Source organism: Homarus americanus, unplaced genomic scaffold (genome assembly GCF_018991925.1).
Source record: "Homarus americanus isolate GMGI-L3 unplaced genomic scaffold, GMGI_Hamer_2.0 scaffold6317, whole genome shotgun sequence".
Classification (NCBI taxonomy): Eukaryota; Metazoa; Arthropoda; class Malacostraca; order Decapoda; family Nephropidae; genus Homarus; species Homarus americanus.
The window spans coordinates 9,467,736-9,494,037 of NW_024730668.1; the positions used below are offsets into that span (position 1 = coordinate 9,467,736).

Genomic DNA, 26,302 nt, shown 5'->3' on the forward strand with positions numbered 1-26,302 from the left:
ACTGTTGGTGGACTACCAAGGGGCAGGGGGATAAAAGAGGCTCAGAGAGCATCATGGATACTGTCGCATTTAGGTTGCTCACACATAAATGACAGCATGCAAGAACTCACCGGCAAGAAGCACACATCGAGGGATTAACATAAGGAATGTAGTAAGTCAAGCGAGAAAGATGAGATGGACATTTTGAATATGACTAAGTATCCATTTTCAGATGACAGCGACTTGAGAAATGTTTCAAGTGGAGTAGTAGCATGGCCAAAGTTAAACATAAAAAATGCCAAGGCAATAGAACAGAAAATAGTTGATAGTATGACAGAAAAGAAGGTTAGAGAGAAAACTTTCCTAAAGAAAGTTCATGAGTGACGGCACTGATATCAAGTTAGATGGTCAGAATGTCATTGATTCGCAGTTGCTCTTCTAAAGGCTGGTAACAGCTTTGCAGGGTTCAGTTTCAGTTGAAGATCTTGGCACGTTCTTCTCCTATGAATTGTGCACATACCCACCAGCTCTGTTTGAGAGTTCAGCTTTGTTCTAGAATAAAAAAGTCTACTTTGCTTTCTGAAGTCTATTTATTAGCCAATACCGCCTCATGTTCATCGAGTCCAACAGATTCGGACGCTCACTATATTCTTGATGGCGGAGTTCTAATGCACAGGATCACATGGTCAAGAGGAAGGACGTACAATCAGATATGTGCCATTTACAGTATATAGAATATGTAACAGGAAAGTATTCGAACTGTACAGTTGTGTTTCAAACACAACTGTACAGGCTGTAGAGGCGCATCTATCTGTTCCTACATATTTTTTCTCCTAGGCCTTTCTTCAATTTCTGCTATGGCCCATACTTTGAGTTTTCTAGTAGATGATTTAGGTTCCAGTCTTAGATACAGTTTGTATTGTAGATCGGTGGCATGATGGCAAATAAGTACTGTACCAATAAGTCAGTGTTATCACCAATCAGATTGGTATGTTTGATTTGGCACTCTCTATAGTTGTCTTGGCGATGAGCACATCAGCATCGGCTTCGGCATGGATAGTCTCAATACCGACTTCCTACAACTTCTGTACCTCTGTTTGTTCTGATTGTTGGACAGAACTGTATCTCTCATGCCGCTATTCTATCTCATGTGCACATTGCCCTTTGCCCCCCCCCCCTCCCCTCCACAGAAGGAGGGGGCATAAATCTGTTGCGAGTAAGTCTGTTACAACCAAAAGTTTCCATTGCAACATTTATGTTGACCCTGAATCTTTGCCCTCCTCAAAACTATCTTGCCAGTATCATAGTCTGAGAGTTTATTTCCAAATTCCGATTTGGAAAGACATTGAAGGCATTGACACAACAGAATATGGCTAGAAATTGCGTGGTGACATGCTCAGACCTGTAGGAATTGAACGACCGCATGCATCTGAAATTATGCTGGTTGCAAGACAGCGTCATGCAGTTGCAGGAAATTAGGGCTGGACTGTTCAGTTTTATGTCAGCATTACAAGGGAAGCTGTGCAAAATTCACAAAGACCCAGTGCAGCTCAGGATAGTTATAGAGAGAACCCATTTACTTACACTACACGTATTTCAGTGCTATGATATTGGATCATTATTCTAAATCCTAAATTTGGCAATTTGTTGTCCTGCAGCAATACAGCAATTGGATATTTGTTTTCATATTTTTGTAATTTAATGAAAATATTAAATCTGTTTATGTGCTTGTGTGGGAAATGTACTAATATACAAAAAGCAAGAATAGCAATGTACAGAAAATATACATATGAATGTTTTGTTATTTTTTGTTACAAATTTTAAAACAAAGTATATTCATATTTCTTACCTCATTAACTCAAAATAATTTAAACAATGATTTTTTTAAGGGGATTTGCTCACCCTGTCACTGGTCAGACCCACATCCGGGCTTGGGGGAGGGGGCGATAATAATAATAATACTGTAATAATAGTAATAATAATAATAATAATAATAATAATAATAATAATAATAATAATAATAATAATACTGTAATAATAATAATAATAATAATACTGTAATAATAATAATAATAATAATACTGTAATAATAATAATAATAATAATAATACTGTAATAATAATAATAATAATAATACTGTAATAATAATAATAATAATAATACTGTAATAATAATAATAATAATAAATGCAAATTAATAACAATTAATAAAAAATAAAATAAAAATAAACATAAAAAAATGATAAAGAACCATAAATAAAGACACACACAAAAGTGAGAAACTAAATACAGGGTACTCGTATGTTTTTTTTTTTTTTTATGGGAATTAGGCCACCCGGGCACAGGTCAAACGACCCACAACGGAGTCTGGGGGGCGAAAAAAAAAGAACGGAAAGAAATTATAAATATAGAAAAAAAAGGTTATACTACATTAATCCACACCACGAAGATGCCGGAAAACCAGCTTTTTAAAGTGAGACAGATTGTAAGAGCATGGAAACACAGAAGAAGGCAGAGCATTCCACAGTTTGGCTGTGTGAGGAAAGAAGGAGGTACTATAACGGGTTATTCTCGTGTGACCGACATCCACAGAGAAACGGTGGGCACCGCAGGCAAGACGTGTGTTGCGAACCCACGGCCTTGCCGGCGGTACACAGGATGCCAAGTCCACCGAACATTGCCCGTTAAAGTACCTGTAAAAGAGAGACAGTGAAGCAACATTGTGGCGAAGAGAAAGGGAAGAGAGATTGTCGACTAAAGGAGGAGAGTTAGTAAGACGAAATGCCTTAGATTCCACCCTATCTAATAGTTGGACAGAAGAAGAGCCACCCCAGATATGAGAGCAGTACTCCAAGTTAGGACGAATGAATCCCTTATATATTTGGAGCAACTGCTCAGGATTGAAGTAGCTGCGGTATCTGTACAGAATTCCCAACTTTCGGGAGGCAGCTTTAGTTATACTAAGGATGTGTTATATATATTTTTTTTTAGGACATTAGCCCACCAAGGCACAGGTCATTTTATAATGACCCACATCAAGGCCTGGGGGGCGGAAATATAATAATAATAATAATAATAATAATAATAATGATAATAATCAAATTAATAAAAATAAATAACATTTATAAAAATATTTATATATATATATATATATTTATATATATATATATATATATATATATATATATATATATATATATATATATATATATATATATATATATATATATATACAATCAACACCTCAACCTGCCAGGATTCGAACCCACGGCCCACGAGCCCATGACTGTGACCGGGGAACGCGAACCGCTGGACCACCGGAATACTAAAAGCAGTCCTAGACTCTGTTATATTTCACACAAAGCCTGTTCAACGAGCTTATGGCGCCGTGAACCTCTAATGGAGACTACCCGTATCACGTAGGTGGTCAGAGTAACGTTTTACCAAATCCGGCTTCGAAACACGAGGATCCATATATATTTCACTAGCCCAATAAACACGCGGACTTCTACATACAATCAACACCTCAACCCGCCAGGATTCGAACCCACGGCCCACGAGCCCATGACTGTGACCAGGGAACGCTAACCGCTGGACCACCAGGATACTAAAAGCAGTCCTTGTAGATATATGAGACGAATATGGCTGTAATATGTAACTCTGTACTATTTACCATTATTGATTCAGGTCTCTGTATTATATGTTATAATCATACTCCCTTTTGTCACTGTGTTAGTTCAGAGTTTGAGCACATGCGCGCTGTACGCGCATGCGCAGATAGAGATACCCGGAGAGATTCCAAGACAGGACGCTGTTCCCCCAGTCTTAACTCCTTTTGTGTGTTTGTCCCAGAAATAGAACTTACGAACTTGACATCAGTGTGTTTCCTTTACCCCTGATTGTAAGGAGCACCTGAGTCTCCCACATGGCGCAGTGTTTAGCTGGGACATCACATTATTCAGAATTGGAGTGGACACAGAATCTCTCTCTGAGCCGCCATCTTGTCAACTTCCCTTGTCTAGTGGATCTCGGCGCGTACCTCAACACGATATTCCTGGATTTACAGTGCAGTGTTGTGAAGTGCTTTTTCAGTGTTGTGTGTGCCCTTTAGTGTCTTTAAAGTGTTTCCCCGTGTTCCTGCACTTTTTACAAAAGAAGGGAGCCTTTTTAAGACCTATGGGAGAGCTCAAGTTTTGACATCCACCCCCGTTCATGTCTCGACTGGCACTGGCGTGAGCCAGCGAGAGGAGTTGCGGTAACCGCCAGCCCGCTGGCCAGCCTGCCCCGAGTACACGCACGAACGAACGCACACACACACACTCACAGACGCTCGCACATATCTTCCATTTAAAGACGATTGCTCTTCTGCTCACTTATTAATTACAGTAATTGTGAGAGAAATAAACTAGGCCATATGGAAGATCAGGAATTTATTGGGTTTTCTTCAGATACCCAACAAGCCCAACTTCAGACGGATGTCGGTGCAGTAAGTGGACTCCAAGTGGATCGGAAAGTGGATCAAGCGGCCCCACCCACCCTTAGCCCCCACTACACACGTCCGCAATCTGCCACAGGTGTCGACTTCCTTCATTTAATTCAGTTTTTGGAAGAAAACCGACGACAAGACGACATCAGGAGGCGACAGGAAGACGATGAACGAAGACGTGAAGAGAGTCACAGACGTCAACAAGAAAATGCCATATTCAGTGCCATTATCGAGTTGGTGGCACCTGTTAACCTCCAAGCAGCTACTACACCTGCCTCTTCGTCCACAGGTGCACCTGCAGGGTCCTCTTCAACCTCTTTGCCCCCCCCCACAGAAAGCACTCGCTCAGAGTCCACCGCCACTCCAAGCTGATGCCTCGTTCCAGGTATTCCGTGAATGGCGTCGGAGGTGGGACGATTATTCGATGATGGTCGATTTATCAAGGTTGCCTAGGGAGAAACAGCTGATCTAGATGAGGATGTGTTTCACCCTAGAGACGCAACGTATCCTGGAGCACACCCTGCAAATTCCCCACAACACAGACAAGACTGTGAAAGACGTCTTGGATGCTTTACAGACGCATATCAAAGGTCTCCGCAACGAAGCTCTCCGTAGGAGAGAACTTCTCAGTGTTAAGCAGCTGGAGGGTGAGTCGTTTGCCGATTTTTACGTACGACTCAGACGCATCGCTGAGGAGGTTGACGTTTGTCCTGGGAACTCGTCGACTTGTGAGGAAACACAGCTGAAGATGATTATCCTCATGGGCGTGCGGGACGAAGAGCTAATTCAGAAGCTTATCTCCCTCGACACTGCCTCTTCTCTACAGGATGTTGTCACCACCTACCGCTCTTACGAAGCCACCAGAAGTGAGATTTGTGCCATTCGTGCTCCATCTAACCAGCTGTGTGCCATCTCCGCATATAAGAAGAACAAAGGACGTGACCGGACTTCAGCTTCACATCCGACTTCAGCTTCACATCGGACTTCAGCTTCGCATCACTCTTCAGCATCACTTCAGACTTCGACGCCAGGTCATTCCTGCCAGTATTGTGCTCGTCGGCATGGTTCTGAATGCCCTGCCGCTGACAGCACCTGCAATAACTGTGGCCGTCGTGGTCATTGGGCTAGGACACTGAAGTGCCCTGCCAACAACGTTCAGTGCCGCTCCTGTAGCCGCATTGGACACTATGACAAATGCTGACAGTCACAGAAGAAGAATAATACTACTCGCAAGTCTCAGGCAGCGAAGAACAAGTGCTGTCGTCGCGTGGGATCCTCTTCTTCCCCTGTCAGCAAGACACCTCAGCCCATCTGTGTTCACCTGTCATACGGCGACGTTACATCCCGTATCCAGATGCTTCCTGACACAGGTGCGGACGTCACAGTCATCGGCACAAGACACCTCGACATTCTGCGGATCCCTAGGAGCAGCTTGCAACCACCGTCAACTTCTACAACGCTCACCGCAGACGGTTCTACAATGGCATCTGCTCTGGGTACATTTCAGGCTTCCCTCACCCTAGGTAAGCAGTCATGTTCTGCCAGGATTCAGGTCCACAAAGGTGTTCAGATGCCACTACTGTCTTATGGCCACTGTCAAGAGTTGGCCATAATATCTTCAGACTTCCCTAAGCCAATTCTAGAAATAAAACATGTCAACAGGTGCAAGGAGCTGCCCCTCCCACCCAATACGTCACCTTCTGCAGCCAGGGAGTTCTTCCTACTGCAATTCAAGGACGTGCTGGTTTCCAAGGAGGACCTCAAGACGGCTCCACTCAAGCCAATGGCTGGCTCCCCCATGAGAATACACCTGAAGGATGACGCAGTACCTTTCGCCATCCACACACCGCGACAGATACCCTTCGCTTTCCAGAGCCAAGTTAAGAAGGAACTCGACTCTATGGTAGCCCAGGGGATCATTAAGCCTGCTGGTGATGACCCCTCGAATTGGTGTCACCCCATGGTAGCAGTCGCCAAGAACATTACTGGAGTTCGTATCACCGTCGACCTCACCAAGCTGAATAGCCAAGTTTCCCGCCCGACCCACCCTTCACCGACACCCTTCGCCGCTATACGCAGTGTGGACCCGAAGGCAAGGTACTTTACTACAGCAGATGCCTTATGTGGGTACTGGCAGATGGAACTTGCGGAAGAAGATCAGCACCTCACGACGTTCATCACACCGTAAGGCTGATTTCAGCACTGAAGTGGACCTATGGGTTTCGCGGCTACTGGCGATGCTTTCTGCCTCCGTGGTGACATGGCCCTTCAGGTGTGGCGAACTGTGTCAAGGTCATCGACGACGTGCTCCTATATGACGAGGATTACTCCACGCATCTTGAGCGTATTCATCAGATGCTCACCAGGTGCCGCAAGTACGGGATCACCCTCAACAAGGATAAGTTTGTGGTCGCCGCACCTGGTGTGAACTTCTGTGGGTACACCCTCTCAGGCAAGGGCATCTCGGCTGATCCTGGAAAGGTCAGCGCGATCCGGGACTTCCCAACTCCTGCCAACCTGACCGACCTCCGCTCGTTCATGGGCCTGGTAAACCAGTTGGCTGAGTTCACCCCCGTCGCTGCAGCACAGCCCCTACGCCCCCTGATGAGCCCCAAGAGAACATTCACCTGGACAGCTGACCATGATGAGGCATTCCGTCACGTCAAGACAGCTCTCCTTAGCCCACCTGTTCTCGCTTCCTTCGACCCGGCCCTGCCAGTTGTCCTCCAGACTGATGCCTCTCGCCTCTACGGGATTGGATACGCTCTGCTACAGGACCACGGCAATGGACGCCTTCGTCTGGTTCAGTGTGGCTCTCGGTTTCTCACTGACGCCGAGACTCGCTACGCCACCATCGAACTGGAGCTGTTAGCCGCCGTCTGGGCCATGTCCAAATGTAGGTTGTATCTGATCGGCCTACAACACTTCAACCTCATGACGGATCATCGGCCACTCATCCCGATCCTGAACCACTACTCCTTGGATGCGGTCGAGAATCCCCGCCTCCAACGCCTTAAGGAGAAGATCTCGCCCTACCTCTTCACAGCTGTGTGGCGTGCTGGCAAGCTGCTCTGCATCCCTGATGCTTTGTCACGAGCCCCAGTCAGCCACCCCACACCAGAGGACGAGATCGCATGTGCTGATGCTACTGCACACCTCAGGACCGTAGTGACCGTGAACGCCGTCATCTCAGAAGAGTCTCCACCGCAGGACGCCGACAGGACTCTTCAGGAACTCCGAGCCGCGGCAAGAGCGGACCCTTCGTACATCCGTCTACTGAACTGCGTGACCTCGGGATTTCCCTCCAACCGGTACGACTTACACAGCTCTTTACTCCCATACTGGAAGATGCAGGACGACCTCTATGCTGATGGCGACCTCGTCTTGTATGGAGCAAGAGTTGTGGTTCCTGCCGCCCTCCGCCGCCGCACCCTAGCCCACCTGCACGACAGCCACAGGGGTGTGGAAGCTACGAAGCGCCGGGCGAGACAAGCTGTTTTTTGGCCAGGCATCGACTCCGACATCGCTAGTTCCGTTCAAGTCTGCGAGCCATGCCAGGTGCTGCAGCCTAGTCAGCAACAGGAACCCCTCATGAACAACGACAACCCTACGAGGCCCTTTGAGTCCGTCTCTGCGGATTTCTTCGTTGTGGCGGGAAAGTCCTTTCTCGTCATCGCCGACTGGTTCTCAGGGTGGCCTGTTGTCGTTCCCTGCGGAGGCAACACTACTGCCTCTCATACAGTACGTATGTTCTGTCGCTACTTCCGGGAAGTTGGTGTCCCTCTCCGCCTGAGGACTGACGGCGGGCCCCAGTTCACCAGCAACGACTTCCGGGACTGCATGGAGCGATGGGGAGTTCATCATGTGGTGTCCTCGCCACATTATCCCCAGTCCAATGGACATGCCGAGGCTGCCGTAAAGTCCGTCAAGCATCTCATCCTCAAGACGGCACCCTCAGGCAACATTGACTGTGAGAAGTTTGACCGGGGTTTATTGGAATTGCGGAATACCCCCAACTTCACAGGTCGCTCCCCAGCACAGATGTTATACGGCCACCCACTACGGTCATGTGTCCCTGCCCATCCTGAGTCCTTCTCGAGGGAGTGGCAGGCCAAGACCGAGGACTGCGATCGTCGTGCAGCCGCCCGTGCTGACCAGGTAAAGGCACAGTACGATCAGCACGCCCGACCCCTTCCCAGGTTGAGTATCGGGCAAACAGTTCGGGTTCAAGACCCGACGTCTCACCGCTGGGACAAGGTCGGGGTTGTCATGGGCTGCTGCAAGACCAGGGATTACGAGGTCCGTCTCCCTAGTGGTCGGGTATGGTGGCGGAATCGCCGCTTTCTTCGTTCAGTACCGTCCCCTAGTGGTGAACCCCTCCCCCATATCCCTGTGAACCCTTGCTTGGACGAGAAAAGTAAGTCCTCATTCAGTGACCCCCCAGTTTTCCCACGTCATTCTCAAAACTCCTGGAAATAGAGTCCGCTCGAGATTGCACTACGAGCATGAGGGGGGAGGGAGGTGTAGATATATGAGACGAATATGGCTGTAATATGTAACTCTGTACTATTTACCATTATTGATTCAGGTCTCTGTATTATATGTATTATAATCATACTCCCTTTTGGGCACATGCGCGCTGTAAGCGCAGTCGCGCATGCGCAGATAGAGATACCCGGAGAGATTCCAAGACAGGACGCTGTTCCCCCTGTCTTAACTCCTTTTGTGTGTTTGTCCCAGAAATAGAACTTACGAACTTGACATCAGTGTGTTTCCTTTACCCCTGATTGTAAGGAGCACTTGAGTCTCCCACAGTCCTGACTCTGTTATATTTCACACAAAGCCTGTTCAACGAGCTTATGGCGCCGTGAACCTCTAATGGGGACTACCCGTATCACGTAGGTGGTCAGAATAACGTTTTACCAAATCCGGCTTCGAAACACGAGGATCCATATATATTTCATTAGCCCAATAAACACGCGGACTTCTACATACAATCAACACCTCAACCCGCCAGGATTCGAATGTGAGAGAAACAACCGACCATGTGTGGCTTGCAAAAAGGGAAACAATTGTCGAAACCCATATGGCAGGGAGCCGACACAGGAGGCCACAGTGGATATCGCCGGGACCCAACCGCCCGATGTTATCCTAAATGATAGCAGTGAGTCTACTCAACCTGAAAATGTAGTACTAATAAACGCTGCTCCAATAGTAGCAGATGTCCATGAGGTGAATGAGAGACAGCCATCACAGTGGAATGGCATGTGTATGGAAAATGTGGACATATGGGTGAAAGAAACTTACTTAGAAATTGTCAGGTGGTTGCCAGCTAACCTGTTTGAACCACCCAAGTGTGCGGCCACCAAAGAAATGATTCGGGAGATGACTAGCCTCATAACCCAGTACAATCAGGACTGCTTCCTTGCCCCTTTAGCTTTTAAAATAGTGGCAATAATACCACATCTATTCTGTCAGAGGACACACACAAAGACTAAGCACAAAGAAAATGTGGCAGCAATGGAGAGAAGATTGACAATGTGGCAAAATGGGGCCCTTGATGATCTCCTGTGTGAAGCAAGAACACTGCAGGAGAGACTAAAATTTATAGGTGATGGAAAGCAAAACACCGATGACGTTGCAAGAATGTTTGGAAACAAAATGCCTGTGGGAAAAGTGTCTTTGGCGGGAAGATCTCTCACAGAGGAATCCTCCGGTGGGGTTCTGCCAATAAACAGAGAGACATTAAAACAACTGAAAGAAAAACATCCCCCTGCAAGTGAAGATGAAGGCATCAGGTTCTAGGGTGACTATATCCCACCAAATGCTGTCCTGTTTGTGAAAATAACAGGAGGGATGGTGTGGAAAGAGGCACTGAGGATTCGAGGAGGTGCCGGCCCTTCAGGTCTGGATGCAAACGGTTGGAGATTCATCTTCAGCACTAACAAGTTTGGCCCCATAGCAAGTGATCTCTGCACTGCCATTGCCGTCCTTGCAAGAAAGCTGGCTTCCTCGTGCTGCCAATACCTTCATGCTCTGACGGCCTGCCGCCTCATTCCCCTGGATAAGAATCCAGGATATAGGCTTATAGGGGTGGGGGAAGTGCTGAGGCGGATCATCGGAAAATGCATAATAGAGGTGGTAAAGGATGATGTCAGGGAAGCAGCAGGGAACCTGTAAGTTTGTGGTGGCCACCAGGCTGGAGGTGAAGCTACCATTCACGCCATGAGAACGAATTTTGAGCAGCGTGATTGTGAGGCCGTTCTCCTGGTGGACGCTTCAAACGCATTCAACATACTTAACCGCAAGGCCACAATGCACAACATCAAGATCAATTGTCCAAGCTTTGCAATGTATGCTGAAAAGTCCTATAGGAATCCATCAGACCTCTATATAGTAAACAACGAAGCTCTAAGAGGGGATACCATCATACAGACAACCGAGGGAACAACACAGGGGGACCCTGTTGCAATGGCAATGTACGCAATAGACCTATCAGTGCTCCAACACACAATAACATTTGAAAAAAATTGAGGTCAAGCAAGTGGCGTACGTTGATGACCTTACAGGAGCAGGAAAAGTGGAGGACATAAAAAAGTGGTGGGACCTGGTTACATCACGAGGCCCACAAATAGGGTACCACCCAAACGCCAGCAAGTCCTTCCTCATTGTGAAGCCAGAACATTATGAACGGGCAATGGAGGTGTTCTGTGGAAGTGAGGTCAAAATAACAAAGGATGGCCAAAGACACCTAGGCGCAATAATCGGCAGGACGGACTTCAAGAGCGAGTACGTAACGGGAAAGGTGAGTGAGTGGGTTAGGGAAATCCAAACTCTTCTCTGAGATTGCTTACACAGAGCCACATGCAGGTTTTGCGGCATTCACCCATGGAGTCAAGCATCGCTGGAACTACCTGATGCGCACTATCCCTGATATCGGACCCCTCCTCCACCCTCTGGAAGAAGCTATCAGCGTCAATTTCATTCCCAAATTAGTGAAACACCCTCACTTAACCCCAGCAGAAAGATCACTCCTTGCACTACCACCGAGACTGGGAGGAATGGGATTGACCAATCCAGAGGAGATTGCTGCCACCAAACATCAAAATTCAGTTAAGCTCACGGCAGCCCTCTCGGACCACATAATTGCTCAGAATGCAACAGGGGAGGTGGATACCAGTGAAGTAAACAAGATTCGAAGGTCCATTACGACAGAACGACAGCACGGCCAAAGTGATAAGTTGCAGCAACTGTTGCTGCAAGTACCAGAGAATTTGAAAAAATAGTAGCTATATCACAGGAGGTGGGCGCCTCGAACTGGTTAACTACGTTACCGATAAGGGCAAATGGTTTCAGTCTCAGTAAACAAGAATTTACAGATGCCAATGCTCTAAGGTACGGTAGGCCAGTAGAAGGTTTGCCCTCCCAATGCGTGTGTGGCTCTTCCTATGACGTCGATCACGCCATGGTGTGCAAGAAAGGGGGCTTCATATGCATGAGGCATGACGAAGTAAGGGCTCTCACAGCAAATATGTTGAAAGAAATCTGCCGTGATGTCAGGGTAGAACCGACCCTCCTTCCATTGGACGGTGAGATTTTCCAACATAGGACTTCAAACACATCCAACGAAGCCCGTGTTGACGTCAGTGTTCGAGGATTCTGGACGCCGGAACAGCGAGCATTCTTCGACATCAGGATTTTTTATCCCATGGCCGCATGTCACCGTAACTTAGATCTCGATGCTGCACACAGGAGGGCATATGGGGAGAGAATTTAGAACGTTGATCAAGGCAGCTTCACTCCTCTAGTGTTCACAACCTCTGGTGGGATGGGTCCAAGTGCAAGATGCTTCTACGCCAGACTCGCGGAGGTGATATCCGAACAGAATCAGCAGCCCAAAAGTTATGTTACAGCCTGGATGAGATGTCGACTGTCCTTCTCTCTCCTTAGTTCGGCTTTGCTCTGCCTCAAGGGAACGAGAGCATCAGCCCCAAAGCCGACAACAGTTGCAGATATTGACTATGAGGCAACAGTCACTGAATGCAATGGTGGGCACGGTTCCGCTAATCCGCTAACCTCTAATGAGCGAAGCTAACTTTCTCGTTAGCGGATTAGCGTTTTCGCTAACTTTGGAAACCATTAGAGGTCCAATTAGCTTCCACTAAATTTAGTTCCGCTAACTTCAAATCCGCTAACAAAATTTATACATGTCTGTTCCTGTCTGTTGTAAGCGTGTGACGCCGCGATGCATGTCTCCAACAGCCAGTCAGGCACGCTTGGCTGACTGAGTGTTAGTATGTGTAAACGTGACAACACATGATTTGTCGAATTTAATTGTAAACTAATGTATTGTGGGGTACGTATATTTTGGTTCACACTCAGGATGGGATGGAGAAAGGAAACTCACAATGTGCTCTCTGTATACATATTGTATTGGATGTACAGTGCAGCTTGGTGCTGGGAAGGCAGCATGGTTACAAGCGTTGAGTAGAGAGAGCTGGTTGGTGAGGATGCTCAGAGGAGGACCAGCTTGTGGGTCGCCATGCTCGCTGACGGGAGCGAGGGCCGCCAGGCAGGAGGAAGAGGAGGAGGTGTTGCTTGCTGGTTGGTGTAGGTAGAAAAGAGACAGGTCACCACGAGGTCAGGTCTTATATAGCGGAGGTAGGCGTGGCTTAATAGTTGACCTCCGTCATGTAAGGCGGCGCTGGTTGACCTAGACCACGAGGCATACACTGGGGAATTCGCGGGGTCGGCTACTCAGCGACAAGCGTTTGTAGGGGAGGAATCCACTTCAGTTTAATTTCATTTCTCATTTATTTGTTAATTTAATTGGGATTTTCTTGTGTCAATATATTTGGTTATGCTAAGTACCGCATAAGTTCATAACCAGGATGTCATCCAAGGTGTGCGCCAAACAAAATTTTCTAAAAACTTACTTTTCATTAAAGTTTAGAGTTTTCTGTTTATTTACATGACTAAGACCAACAATAAGTTCTATAAAAATGCACTGGTATAATGTGTATGCGGTTGGTATTGCATATTTACATGAATAATGAATAAGGCCGATAGGTTGTATGAGAATGCAAATTAATTATTTGCGAAATTGTGTAGTGTACACCTTGATAAGTTGATCATCATCTGATCTTGGCATGATGCTATTTGCTACCTATGCTATACAGTACTATAGTTTTGGATTCGTTTAATACTTAATGTCTTTTCGTACAGTAAATAAAGATTATAAAGTGTATGTTGAAACTTGAATGTAAACTAATGTTTAATTTCATTTGTTCATTTAATTATTTGTGTACACCTTGATCATCATCTGATCTTGGCATGCTATACCTTTTTGGAAAGCTCTATGTCTAAGCTACAAGACAACATATGAAAATTTCAGCTCTCGAGGTCTGTTTTTAAGTGTTTTAGAGCCCAAAAAAAATAAACGAAGCTAAATTCATATAATAAAAGTTAGCGGTTAGCGTTAGTTTCCACTAATTTTTTAGCTGTTTAAAGGTTTAGCGTTAGCGAAGCTAACTTTTCGTTTAGCTGTGCCCAGCACTGACTGAATGCCGCATAGATCTGCGGCTCAACTAACTCAACACAGCTAGGATAGCTACTTATGTATTAGGATATTTAATATTAAGGTAATAAAATGGTGGCGAAGGTATGGCTATTGGGGGAGGCTGGAGGCCATTTAATTAAAAAATAACTGCAGCTAGGTTATGTAGGCTGTGTGATGAAGCCCTCGTAGATCAAGCAGATCGTAAACAAAGATGGGTGAATCGACCTCGGATTTCCCCAGAATGCATTGCGATAAACAACCGCTGATGTAGTTATGGACTAAGACTATTATTTATCGTCTATCATGACTTTTACGAGCAAAAATTCACTCCACATTGTCCAATATAAAGATAGTTTCGATAAAATTCATCATAAGGCATCACAGTCTTGGTTGATAGAAAGATGTTATAATAAGTTCTAGTTCAATTGTGTTGTGCTTCTGTGAGGTACAGAAGCGGGAGGTGCGACTCTTTACTGCTGATGGTCGACCACTCAACGTTAACGCCGCCAAACTCGAATTCAAGTTTATCGAAGACGAAGAAAACAACTGCTTCACCCTCGAAGTCCACACCTACAAGTAAGAATCAATCTTCATTTTGCCTATCTTTTAATTATCTATTCACTAAAGTTTTTACGGGTAAGCGGAACTAGAGATTTGCTCATACATAAGTACAACAAAACTGTCTTTGTTACATAGCTCGGTAGTTATGTTTTACTGAACTGAGATGTTGCTTGTATCTGATAAGCTAAAAGCGTCAATAATAAAGAAGATGAATATAATACCGATGCTACATTGATATTAGAACTTAAAAAAAAACAATGTAAACATAGGTCAAATAATTTAGTCTTACAATGATAAATGGATAATAGCCACTGAATATTAGGGGAGAGGGAGCGTTCCAGAGAGTGTCGATTTAGAGCAGTTTAACATATTTAATATACATTGTTTCATTTTTTTATGTTTATGGTGCCACTCTTTTAAACACAGAAACCTTGTTCATTTAATACCTTTATTATCACCCACTTCCTCTCACATACTCTATCAAAAAGTTTAATCTCAATATCTCGTTTAGAAAATTGCATGACCCCAGTACAACAATTGTGACAGCTTCCAGACAGTCTGTTCCTTACCACCGAGAATTAAACTCATTTGACGTTATTTCCCCTAGACACCCAGTAACCACACTAGTACGATGTTGTCCTTGAGCAGTCTCGCGTCTTCTCCAGACGACGCACTGATAACAAGAGAACTCTCTCGACCATTTTTACTTCATCTGCAGAAACTCGGCAATAATCGGTAATTTAATGAGATAACAGAGAAAAGCATTTCAGAAGAGTTTTTTGTTTACTTAATCGTATACAGTATCTTACACTGTACTCACAATACAGTATGCATATCTTCGGTCTTGACTATTTCTTTTTTTTCCCCTGTTAGAGTTTTTGTCGTATTTTTCAATGTGTTAGCTGGAATCCTACACTAGGGTTCTCTTACTTTTACTTTTACTTTTATCCTCTTCGCCACTGATCGGCTCGTTAGCCACTTGGGCGGTCGGTCACGTCTCTGTTACGCATGTTGGCAAGTACTGGGCATGTACTGTACTGGCTCCTGAATGTATTTGAACCTGCTCCAGTGTAGGTCAAGGTTGGTCTTGAAAGAGCTCACACTCGGTGCCGTTACAACACTCTCTGGCAGGTTGTTCCAAAAGTTAACATTTCTCTCTCCGAAAAAGTTTGCCCTCACAGTTATCTGGACTTGTGTTTTTTTTCAACCTTGGCGGACGCCCACCCGTCCGCCAGCTTCAGGTACGTACACTTGACTGAGTAGTGCCCTCTGAGATGTTTATACACTTCAATTAATTCATCCCTTTCCTGTCTGTAGTTGTAGGTGTTCTAATCTCTTTGGGTAGCTGAGGTGTCGTAGTGCTGGCACCAGTCTGGTGGCCCTCATTTGGACATTTCCAATCAATTGACAGTCTCTAGCATATATCAGGGACCAGGCGGGGGATGACCGTACTCCAGACGACCTCCTTATAAGACTTACAATGGCCCAAGAATTTCAGTTCATTGTCAACATACACACCCAGGTCCTTTTCACATTCGGTCTCTATTAATACAGTTTCTTCATCCCATTGGGACATGATACGCCTCCTTACTGTTGGTCCGGCCTAGGTGCATCCTCTTACACCTAGTGACATTGAATCTTAGCAGCCATATTTTCGATCATTCTTAAAGCTGACAGAGATATTTTTGTCGCACTTTACAGTCTGTTTAGTTCTTAATTTCACTGAATAATTTGGCATCGTCCGCAAACATTTGTATGAAGGGGTGTATAGCTTCTGCCATGATATGTATGAAACAAACAAACAACAACGGGCCCAATACATTTCCCTGTGTTACTCCACTTGTCACGGGTACACATGACGATTTCGTGCCATTATTCATCACACACTGCTTGCGATCGTGAAGAAAGTCTCTGATCCACGCTAGGGCACTCTCCAGAATCCAATACCCTTCCATTTTAATCTAGGTATATATTGTCGATATTACCACCCTGTTCCAGAATTTGAGTCCAAACATCCAGTTCCTTAAGTAATTGTGTTAAGCAGGAGCGTCCCGGAATCAAACCTTGTTGGCAGTCCTTTACAAGGATATTTCGTTGATACTGATATTGCTATATTGATATTTAAACAGTTCATTTAGCCAGAAAAATACAGATGCAGAGTGAATAACAATAACAATATTAACATGGCTGAGCCAGTTAAGAGCCTGAGCTCTTTTGAAGGCACTTTTTTTCTTTTCTTTTTTTACGGGAATTAGCCCACCCGTGCACAGGTCAAACGACCCACAACGGGAAGTATTATGTAACATTTAGTTTGATCTGAAATAGTACACGTAACATGTAGTAGTAAGAACATATCAGAATGTTACCACGGTTATCACCTCGTTATTTATTTATTATATGTACTGTATTTTATTTTTTTCATTTATATTAGAATATATACATATTTTACAGTGGAGCTAATATCTGGATTGTATTAAGGTGGAACAAGAGTACAAAAGCTGTCAGTATCATGTCTTGTCGGCATTTTGATAACTGCAATGGTAATTTCTATCTATATTATGGGGGGGTGGTCTAAGTAGCTCTGGGTGTCTTAGGTTGTGTCTCTGATTATTCTGGAACTGGAAATAATTATTTTCAATCAAGTGATTGACAAATTTGTAAACAAATAGGGCACAGCAGTGGGTGTTAATATCCTCGAATTTTAATATTTTCAATTTCGCAAATTATTCCTTAGTGTGATATTTTTTTTCTCAAGTAGATCAATGTCCGCACAACTGTCTTCTGTTCAGTGATCAAGGGTTGTGTTTTTGTGGAGCAAGAGGCCCCCATAGTATGTGACAGTGTGTCAAGTGTTGGTAAAGAAGATCATAATATATTTCTTTCACTGCTGCAAGAGTGAGTGATTGACGAGTGTGATACAGGATACCACACTGTTTATTGACTTTACTGTGAATGGCTTGTATGTGGTTTCTCAAGCTAAGTTTCTAATCAACACTAACCCCTAGAAATTTAGTATTTTGTTCACGTCTGAGGGCTGTGTTACCAAGGTACAGAGGGTCCAAATCTGGGGTTAGGTTTTCCTTCTGTGAAAGATTGTGTATGTGGGTTTTTCGAGGTTTAAGGCCAGTTTATTACGTGTTACCCAGGTCCTGCCTTTAGTCAATTCAGTGTTCATAGTTCTCATTAAGGAATGGAGATCTGAGTTGCTGGGATAGATATTACTATCGTCTGCAAATAAGTTGTATTTGACGAGTGTGCTGGCGTTGACTATATCGTTTATGTACAACAAGAACAGTACTGGACCGAGAATGGAACCTTGAGGGACGCCATACAAAATTGGCGAGGAGTCAGATTGGTGATTATTATAGCAGACATACTGCCTCCTGTTAGACAGATATGAGGTAAACCAACTGTTGGATAAGCCCCAAATGCCGTAATGTTCAAGCTTTCCCCAGGAGGATGGTATGGTCGACAGTATCAAAGACTTGAGAGAGGTCCAGGAATATTCCGACTGTGAACTGAATGTCATCAAAGGAGTTTAAGATGTCATTAGTAAAGGATAGCAGAGCATTCTCAGTTGACCTTCTAGCTCTAAATCCAAACTGTAAGGATGTTATTGACACGTCAGAAGAAATTAAGTCTACTACATGCTAGTCTCTCCAGTATCTTACTTAAGGATGGTAGGACTGATATGGGGCGGTAATTTTTTAAAAGACCTTTATTCCCAGATTTTTTTTATATGCTGGGTGAATTTTGGCAATTTTCAATTTATCCGGAAAGATACCACTAGTAAAGGAGGAGTTACAAATGTGTAGGAGAACAGGTAGTAATAAGTGGGCTATTTTCTTAATGATGCTCATTGGTATATTGTCTTCACCTGCTGCTGCATCTTTGGACATTTTTATGATGGTCAGTAATTCATCTGCAGTGACAGGGGATAAGAACAGCTCATTTTGTTATCTGTTTTGCAGGTAGGCTCTAAATTCCTCATGGTGATTAGGGAGGCTCTCTGCAAGATTTTTGCCAACATTAATAAAATAATCATTGAAGTGGTTGGTAAAGAGGGAGGGTTCCGTTACAACTGAATCATTTATCATAAAAGCTGTGTTCCTTTTCTGAATAGAATTGATGATACTCAAGAGTATCTTACTGTTGCCTGATGCTGACTGAAGCTTATATGTATAATAGCTTCGCCTGGCATTTCTAACTCTTGAGTTACTCTATTTCTGATACTTCGGTATGCTTCACCGAAAGTTATGGGTCTTCTTGCAAATTTTCTTGGGAGTTTGTGTTTTTCTTTTATCATTGCCTTGATTTCACTTACGATATAGGGTTTGGAGATAGATACAGTTTTTAATAACTTAGTCTTGAGGGGGAAGCATTTATAAAAGCAAGCATTGAAAATGCAAGAGAAGTTGCCTCACCTCACGTTAGGGTTGTCGGAGGCATAGACAAGATCCCACTTAGCATTCATTAAGTTGTTTTCAAACAGGAGCATGTTGTCGGCGTAGTAGTCTCTGTATTTTATTGTGACTTTACTAGACCTTTCAGATCTTGATGCTGTTTTTATACTTGGCAAAAACTGGGAAATTATCTGAGATATTGTTATAAATATTTCCACTTGCAAGATTGTTGGAAGTGTTTTTAGTCCTATGATATATCACAGTGGCAGAGGTGGCAGTTACTCTGGTGGGTTTGGTGGCTCTCTAGTAATTTGCACACTATGCTGGTCAGTTTCATTGGTCTATAATTATTCGTAGAGTGACGATCGCCCTTCTTGAATATAGGACTCACATAAGCCATTTTTCCAGTCATCGGGACCTTTTACTCATCCAGGAATTTATAGAACAAGATCTTAAGGGGCTCAGCACGCTCGTTGCACAACTCTCTTAGCACTCTTGGATGCACCATGTCTGGACCGGGACTCCATGAACTTGTAGCTTTAACAATTTATTTCTTGTACCCTTTTCTGCTCATCCAGGCATTTACAGAACAGGATCTTAAGGGGCCCAGGAAGCTCTGTAAGTTTTGCATTTGTCTCTCCCCATGTGGTAGAGGAGTGATCAAATGGTGTAGTTGCCTTGACGTGACTCACATCAACTTTGTCTTTTAGCCACACAAACATTCTCCAAACCCATACTTCACAGTGACTTCATCTATAACTTCTGGTGTTTTCCGATACATGGTTGCTTTTCTTACCTCACTCATCAATTTCTCCAGCATTCTCCCATCTTTTTATCAAACCACCATAAAAGTTTCGACATTTACATTTGATCACTTCTGCCAAGCTTTTATTTAATATCAATGTCTCCATTCATTTGACTAATAAGGCATATATTTAATTTAATTTTCTTGTAACATTATAATATTTATATGTTAGTCTACGTAGCTTACGTGTTACTTGAGTCTGGTTCTCTTCCTAAAATCTCTGCTTCTCTTCCACTTGTCTCTTACAATGTTTTATAGATACCAGCATATAGTTGTGTCTTTTGACGTATTCTTCAGGTGGATTAACAGCGTTTGCAACTTCACCGTGAATATTTATGTCATCCCATAGAGTTGCGTCCATCTTATTATGGAAGTTTTGGAATTATTTATATTTTGAAAATTTTCTTGACAATAAAGGTATTGTACTGCAGAAGTTGAAAACAAAACAATTCAAGGTATCGTTAATTATAAGGGATACTGTAGTGGACGTCTCCCCTACAAACTGCTTAGCCACAGCCACCACCTGCCACCACATTCCAACGTGCCGTTGCCTAGCAACCAAGTGAGACAGATTTACCATCTTCATTGACCATTGAGCAGCGAGCATCTTCTCAATGTCATCACTTCATTCAAAGACTATTATATACCCTTCCACTGAGTGCTAGACAACATTATTTATACCCCTACAATGGGGTCACCCGGTCACCATTGTAGGGTATCGAGATATTAATGTTGTCTAGCACTCAGGATGGAAGGAAACTCTAATGTGGTTTTCTTGTATAATATATAAGTTATATGATAGACAGTCTGGTGCTGGAGGTGCTGTGTGGTGAGGGGCTGCTTGGTAGAGACGTGCGGTGAGTAGCTTGTTGAAGGAGGTAGATGTGCAGGAGCTTCGTTAGAGAAGATGTTGCCTGTTGCTGGATTCCTGGTTGAATGAAATGTTAACAGCGTGGAGCTTGCTGGAGGAGATGTTGCTTGTTCAGGAAAATGGGCAGAATGAGAGTTGGTTGGTGAGGAAGCTCAGAGAAGGACATGCTCGCTGGCGGGAGCGAGGACCGCCAGGTAGGCGGAGGAGAGGCGAGGGTCGCCAGGCAGCGGCAGAGGAGGAGGTGTTGCTTGTTCAAGAAGAATGGTCAGACTGAATCTCAATGGAGAGACAGAGCTTATATACACCCGGCAGCAGCCGCCAGTCCTCTATGAGTCATGTTGGGAAAACCCGAGAAGTAGCCGGTGAATAGTTTCGTTGCTAAGATACGGTAACATCTGGTTGGTTGCTAGGGAAGGCGGCACATTGGAATGCGATAGCAGGTGGTGAGCTGCTACGCAGTTGTAGGCAGTTGTAGGGGAGAAGTCCACTACAATACATTAACCGATGACATGGTGCAAAAAGACACAGCTCACCCTGATTCCCGCGTGTTGGTTTTATTGATCTGTTATCGTCTAAGTGAGCTGCGTCAGGAATCCTTTGATTAGGGAATATACTACAAGAACTTGTGATTGGGTGTGGGGACGGCGTCCATCCGTCTTTTTCGGCAGGAAGCAGACCTATATGACTAATCGCGCATGCGCATTAAACAAAACATAAAAACGTGATTTATCAAGACTATTATTAATTCCCATGACAAATATAATAATTTTTATCCTATATCACCCAAATTCCATATTACATATTAATATACCTACATCAAATATCACTACAGTATATTAAATAACGTTTCGGTTAGTGAACCTTCAGACTTTCAGGGAATACACTACAGTGTTGTGTGAATCTGTACAAAGTCTGCATGAGGGATTATCTATTAATTTTTTTTTTATGAATTTGATAACCTACGCTTCTACAATAAAGGGTCATAAATGTTTGAAGAGAAATATGAATGATATATATAATTCTTTATACATTAAAAGAAATGATAAATATTTATAAAAAGTAGAAAGAATCACCAGTGAAAGTTCAAGTACAGTATATCAACTTGGTGTGTACTGAACATATGGAACACACAGTGAATGAAAGGTTAATGAGTGATGAAGAATACTGTAGCTGAGAATATTATACATTGTTGACGGAGAGGTTGTTTAGGAATACGATCTTAGTGCTACAACAGCCAAGGTCGTATAGCGCCGGAGAAAATCAAAATGACGGAAAAATAAAACAAAACCGCAAAGAAAAAAAAGTGACGGAGAGAATAGCGCTGTTAAAAGTATTATTGAAGAGTTCACTTAGAAATAATTTAGACATTCTGAAAACATTCTAAATGAAGATGTTTTCGAAGTAAGTTTGATTTTAATTTTTATTCGTGTTGTTTAGTTACATAATTACACATTATGTAATATTATATAACTAATCATTTCCAAATAGTGTCAATGTGACGATTTTCTCCAGAGAAAAACGTAAGCCACACTCTATGGATTTCATTTCATTTTTATTTACAGGTAATTGTACTATTTTTAAAGCTTGTTTGGAGTTTGCCCAATGTTTTTTCTAGTCGTCTCCCAATGACTGGCCTAAACGTTGATAGGTGAAGAACAGTGTAAGTTCAATGTTTTATACAATTTATGTTATACATGATAGTTCGAGAATACTGTACTACGAACATTAAAAATTGGTAGGAGCTGCTTAGTTTTTTCCTTTTATTTTGAGACAATGCATGTCATCCATCATTCAGCTGATTATTGAGACACTAAATAACAAAGATCTTTTACCTATCACAAGCCTAAGTGTCATCTAAACAAACTGATAAGGACAATATGTGCCAGATACCTTGACGCCTCGCTGGTGAAATGTGAGGTGGAGCCGTGGTATGTGCAGGTGATAGTGCGGGGTAAGGTGCTCCAGCTGGTGCTGCTGGAGGAGATCAGGCCAGACCGTGCCACAGCTCGCAGGTCCCAGGTTACAGGTCACCTCCTCGTTACCATGCCCAAGGTTAGTTCAAGACAAAATGGTGTTAGAGGGTGGAATTGTTAACACAGTGAGACTGTTGTCACCTGGAATATGACGAGATTTTAAATGGTTGTATTCAATGATGACTTCTATTACTTTTTATTGATATTGGCACCTCTTTCATAGTTAATAATGAGTGTTTATACGTTCATTTATTTACTTTTTGTTTTCATCGTAATTATTGATGGTGAATTGGTCACTTTATTAAAAAAAAAATTGTAAGTTTTGCTTCAGGGCAAATATTACGTAACATGCATAACACATCTTGGAAGTATTCCTTTACTATTGTGGCAATTATTTTATTATCTTTTCAATTATAACATTTTCGCTGTATATGTATTTGTTAACTGTTGATTTTTTTACATAAAAGTTCACACTCTTCAGTATGTACTGTACGGTATATAGTAGAGCTGATAATGGAAAAATCGTGCAAATGGTGATACAAGCATGAAATTTGGCATGATCATACCCTACGGGCTACTTGTCAAATCTGCCAGATCGGCTATTTGGAATTCCAAGATGGCGGCCATTTTTCATGATGGCTGCCAAATTGACCTTCGAAAGATGATTTTTTTTTAAATTGATGTAATTTGTCAATCTAAATGATCTTAAAGTCGATATGTATGTTTTCAAGCATGCTCAGATGATTGTTTTCAATTTCTGATACTCACAGATATATATTTGTCTTATTTATGACTGGTTTTATGTACTGGTTTTATGTTTTTTCCATTTAGGTGAGGGTAGCATGCAGAGGGTTTCTGCATGTGAGGGAGTGATTGTCGGGCACTACTAGGGCACACTGGTAACATCACTGCTGTGCAACCCAGCATGGGGTTCAGTGTCAGCTAAGAAAAAGCATGTCATACAGCAACAGCTCAGTGTCCCAAATGCTGCTTAACCAACCCCAAATCAGTTAAGCAGCCGCACCTGAATTGACAGGATGTGCCAGCGTGGGAGAGCCGAGCCAAGGATAACTGGGTTTTAGTTATCTGGATGGTGTACAGATCGCACGGGACTAATGACACTGGATGAACGATCGGACTAGGTGTAGGGCAAAAGGCATGAACCTAGTTGTATCCCATACAAGAAAGTGCTCATCAGGGTGGTAAAAGGATAAACCCTCGGCCCTGAAGATCAAAAATAGTTATGGACACAAAATCTACCAACAAATCATTCCTCACTGACCGGGCAAAGTGTTGTCTTTGTCAACAGGATAAGAAGGACGATCTTAAGTCTCCACATGCAAATCCTGCCAAAAAAAGAGATGACGGTTACAAGACCTTGGCAAGGAATATTCCTCTATTTCATTCAATCAGTGCACTGCCATTCAAGCTTGACCCTGCAAGACTTGTTGAAGATGATGGGATAGAGGAGACCTTGAGGAGAAACAAGGCACATTATCATGAGAGTTGTAGACTTCTGTTCAACAACTCAAAGTTAAATAGAGCTCAGAAAAGGCGAACCTCTGCAGTTGCTACAGAGGAAAGCAGCAGTAGCAAGATACCACGAATGGTCAGAGACACCAAAGCAACAAGTGATTGCTACAGAGAGAGAACCACATGGAGATGCTATCATCATAGATGGCTCAGCACTGATCAATGCTCTGCCTCCACGCACCTCAAAGACTTTTGATGCCTATGCCAGAGAAGACTTCCTGCCCAAAGTGGAATTTTATGGTGCCAAATACAATAGGGTGGATGTAGTGTTTGATGTGTACAAAAAGTCAAGTCTGAAGTCTGAAGCCAGGTCGAAACGAGGACAGGGGATCAGGAGAAGAGTTACAGGAACCAGTAAGACTCTCAAAAACTGGAGAAGCTTTCTGCGAGATGACAAAAACAAGACAGAACTATTCCATTTTCTCGCGGAGAAAATGTGTGAAGCACAGACGACAAGCACGGTGGTTGTGACAAAGGGAGAAGATGCCATTAGCAACACAGAGAAGTCCCTAGAAGCTGTGGCTCCATGCTGTCGTGAGGAAGCAGACACACGAATATTTGTGCATGCTAGGGATGCAGCAATGGAAGGTAGCAAGTCCCTCATCATCAAAGCCAATGACACTGACGTGGTCGTCATAGCAGTATCTGTACTGCCATCACTACAGGAGCTTGGTCTTGATAACATGTGGATTGCCTTTGGCCAAGGAGCCAGTCATCGATGGATTCCAGTTCATGATGTAGTTTCTGCGATAGGGCCAAAGAAAGCTAGTGGGAGCCTATATACTTTCTTGCTTTCAATGGCTGTGACGTTGTGTCTAGCTTCCGTGGGAAAGGAAAGAAATCTGCATGGCAGACATGGACTGTCTGTGATGAAGTTTCAGAAACAATCACCAAACTCAGCCAATGTCCAACAACAGTTGCTGATGTTGACCTACAGAAGCTGGAAAGCTTTGTTGTCCTCATGTACGACAGATCTAGTGCAGCCACTGGTGTAGATGAGGCAAGACTAAATCTCTTTACCCGCAAGCAGAGACCATATGACTCCATTCCACCAACCCAGGCAGCCCTCAAGGAACATGCAAAGCGGGCTGCCTACCAGGATGGTATCATCTGGGGCCAGGCAACAATCTCCAATCCAGAAACCAGCAGTCCTGTCAACTGGGGATGGATGCAGAAGGGAGAGGCATGGCAGATACGTTGGACGACTCTACCCCCGATTGTGACATGCTGTCAGGAGCTGACCAAATGTTCCTGTAAGAAAGACTGCAACCAGAGATGCAAATGCTTTCGCTCTGGACTTTCCTGCACAGCACTTTGCAGCTGCATATGTGAACAGCAGTAAATGCACAAAGATGTACTGTCAGGAGAAGTCACAGGAACCAGTGCTAATAGTGAGTACTTTTTTTTTAGTAAGTTCTTTTTGTTATATTTTTTTACTAAAAGTGTTATTCTATGTGGATAAAAATGTTACAATGGACTTAAAACTATAAAAAATCACCTGAGCATGCTTGAAAACATACATATCGACACCAAGTTCACTCAGATTGACCAACTACATCAATTTCTATAAGAAAAATCAACTTTTGAAGGTCAATATCGCGGCCATCTTGAAAAATGGCCGCCATCCTGGATTTTCAAATGGCCAATCAGGCAGACTTGACTAGTAACCATTAGATAATTACCATGCCAAATTTGGTGCTTGTATCACCATTTGCATGATTCTCTTGAAAAATTGCATTTAGCTGCCCAACTAATATACTGTCCACTGTCAAACTGATTCAGTAAACTACCACCGTTCATAACCTTGCTCTATACACCTTTTGCTAGTGTAATACTTGTCGATAATAAAAAAAGAGATGGCCACATACCAGGGACATTCCACATTTAATTAAAATCAGATCGTATTTTTTTTATTTGCCACTTACAGCGGCTAGTTTATTGTGCACTCCATACTCATCCTGAGAGCGGTAGCGCAAAAGGATTACAGAGTAGAGGCCACAAAGGATGTGTATAATAGTCCCCAGTGGTGAGGATATTATGGCATTGAATGTTACAGAGTATTTCAAATATATTCTTTGTTTAGTTCTGTATATAGAGGATGACTTATTCACAACTGCGTGAGTACAGCAGTAT

At 43.4% G+C, this 26,302-nt stretch overlaps 1 protein-coding gene across 1 annotated transcript in view; it reads left to right on the forward strand.

Annotated features, from left to right (window-relative positions):
• LOC121867077 (dynein axonemal assembly factor 11-like) overlaps positions 1–26,302 on the forward strand; it is a 157,634-nt gene that overhangs the window by 39,661 nt on the left and 91,671 nt on the right. Inside the window, exons 5-6 of the mRNA XM_042366833.1 lie at positions 14,475–14,599; positions 22,550–22,715. Coding sequence (XP_042222767.1) covers positions 14,475–14,599; positions 22,550–22,715 — 291 coding nt within the window. The remainder of the gene's footprint in view (positions 1–14,474; positions 14,600–22,549; positions 22,716–26,302) is intronic.